Raw genomic sequence first — 2,752 nt, 5'->3', positions numbered from 1 at the left:
AAGGATGTGATGAGTTTCTTGGGGAGGCTTAACTATATCAGCCGATTCATAGCGCAGTCTACAGTTATCTAAGAGCCAATCTTTAAGATATTGAAGAAGGGCGCCGCCACCAAATGGACCGAGGACTGCCAAAAGGGCCTTCGACAGAATCAAGGAGTACCTATCAACACCACTGGTCTTAGTCCCACCCGAGCCAGGTAGACCCCTACTACTCTACCTTGTAGTGTTAGATGGAGCTTTCGGCTGCGTTTTGGGATAGCATGATGAAACAGGGAGGAAGGAGCAGGCCATTTATTATCTCAGTAAGAAGTTTACCCCGTACGAGGCCCGGTATTCTCTGTTGGAATGCACCTGTTTTTTCTTGACTTGGGTAGCTCAGAAGCTGATACATTACTTCTACGCCTATAATACATATCTCATATCGAGGATGGATCCTTTAATGTACATCTTTCAAAAGCCCATGCCCACCAGCAAGCTAGCCAAGTGGCAAATCCTGTTGAGTGAGTTCGACATTGTTTACGTAACTCAGAAAGCGGTCAAGGGACATGCACTGGCAGACCACCTTGCTGAAAACCCCGTGGATGGAGAATACGAACCCCTGAAAACGTATTTTCCTGATGAAGAAGTATCATTCATAGGAGGAGACATTGCAGAATCCTATAACGGTTGGAGAATGTTCTTCGATGGAGCAACAAACTTCAAAGGAGTTGGCATAGGAGCAGTCCTAATATCAGAAACTGGTCAGAATTACCTGGTGTCTGCTAAGCTCAGGTTCCTGTGCGCCAACAATATGGCCGAGTACGAAGCCTGCATTTTAGGACTCAAAATGGCCATTGACATGAACGTTCAAGAGTTGCTAGTGATTGGAGATTCAGACTACTTATATCAGGTACAAGAAGAATGGGCAACCAAGAACTCCAAGATACTCCTGTATCTGCATCATGTACAGGAATTAAGGAAAAGGTTCACGAAGATGGAATTCCAGCATGTTCCCAGAGTCCAGAATGAGTTCGTCCATGCATTAGCTACCCTATCATCTATGATACAACATCCATACAAGAATTTCATTGATCCCATTCTGGTGAAAATCCATAATCATCTAGCTTACTGTGCCCATCTCGAAGAGGAAGCGGACGAAAAACCTTGGTTTCATGATATCAAGGAATATTTGGCAAAATGAGGGTACCTGGAGCTTGCAAATCCTACTCAGAAACGCACACTTCGGAGATTGTCCAACAACTTCTTTCACAATGGAGGAATCCTGTATATGAGGACTTCTGATTTGGGACTATTAAAGTGTGCTGACGCAAAGGAAGCATCCAAGCTACTAGAGGAAATTCATGCTGGGACCTGCGGTCCACATATGAACGGTTTTGTCTTAGCAAAGAAGATACTCTAGGCTGGTTACTTTTGGATGACTATAGAAAAAGACTGCATCTAGTATGTCCGGAAATGCCATCGCTGTCAGATTCATGTAGACATGATAAAGGTACCTCCGAGCGAGCTCAACACAACAAGCTCACCATGGCCGTTCACCACCTGGGAATGGACGTTATTGGACTAATTGAGCCTGTCGCTTCCAATGAACACAAGTTTATCTTAGTAGCCATCGACAATTTCACCAAATGGGTCGAAGAAGCATCCTACAAAGCAGTGACTAAAAAAGTCATGGTAGACTTTGTCCGCGACCGAATTGTTTGTAGAATCGGGATTCTAGAGTTAATCATTACTAATAATGGCTCCAACCTCAACAGCGACTTGATGAAAGCTATGTGTGAAACCATCAAGATTAGACACAAGAATTCCACAGCCTACATGCCTCAGATAAATGGAGTTGTAGAAGCCGCCAATAAGAATATCAAGAAGATATTGAGAAAAATGATAGAAAAGCATAAACAATGGTACGAGAAGTTATTATTTGCTCTATTGGGGTATCACACCATAGTCCGCACATAAACCGGGGTAACCCCCTATATGCTGGTTTATGGTACAGAGGCTGTCATTCCCACTGAAGTAGAAATTCCTTCCCTAAGGATCATATAGAAAGCTGAGCTCGACGACGCAAAGTGGGTGAAAAGTCGTTATGAGCAACTAGCCCTTATAGATAGAAAGAGAATGAATGCAGTCTACCATGGTCAACTCTATCAGAACAGAATATCCAAAGCCTTCAACAAAAGAGTCAAACCAAGACAGTTCACACCAGGGCAGCTGGTGTTAAAGAAAATTTTTGCGCATTAAGATGAAGCCAAAGGGAAGTTCTCTCCTAACTGGCAGGGTTCATACATGGTTCACAGGGTTTTGACAGGAGGGGCCCTCATACTTGCATAAATAGACAGAGAAGTCTGGCCAAAACCGATCAATTCAGACGTAGTCAAGCGTTATTATGTGTAATCTTTATGCTTTCCTTATATGATGTAAATTGAAATACGCCTGACCTGATTCACGTTTAAGAGGGGATACGTAGGCAGCTCTATGGGTTCGATCGCAATTCAATAAAAATTTCATTTCCCCCGTAATTGGAAATTGGGGCAGAATTTTGAGGAGGACCCTCAAAATTCTGAAGTAATCTCAGCCAATCGCCGCACGAGTAGCAGTTAGAAACGTCAACCCATCAAACTGGGGTAGAATTTTGAGTAGGATCCTCAAAATTCCGCAGCGGGAGAGGTCGCAATGTCCCGAGCTACGTCACAGTCATCGGTTCATCTAAAAGCTAATTTTCATTATACACTTATGTCATACTTTTACAAAATCA

The 2,752-nt window shown here is 43.2% G+C and overlaps 1 protein-coding gene across 1 annotated transcript; it reads left to right on the top strand.

Moving 5' to 3' along the window:
• Positions 1–673: 673 nt before the first annotated feature.
• On the top strand, positions 674–1,180 carry LOC138890505 (uncharacterized). Its single transcript, XM_070173898.1, has one exon. The coding sequence runs from the start codon at positions 674–676 to the stop codon at positions 1,178–1,180; it is 507 nt and encodes a 168-aa protein (XP_070029999.1).
• The last annotated feature ends 1,572 nt before the right edge of the window (positions 1,181–2,752 follow it).

Source organism: Nicotiana sylvestris, chromosome 4 (assembly GCF_000393655.2).
Source record: "Nicotiana sylvestris chromosome 4, ASM39365v2, whole genome shotgun sequence".
NCBI lineage: Eukaryota > Viridiplantae > Streptophyta > Magnoliopsida > Solanales > Solanaceae > Nicotiana > Nicotiana sylvestris.
The sequence above is the reverse complement of the archived record's forward strand: the minus strand, read 5'-3'. Positions and strand labels throughout refer to the sequence as shown.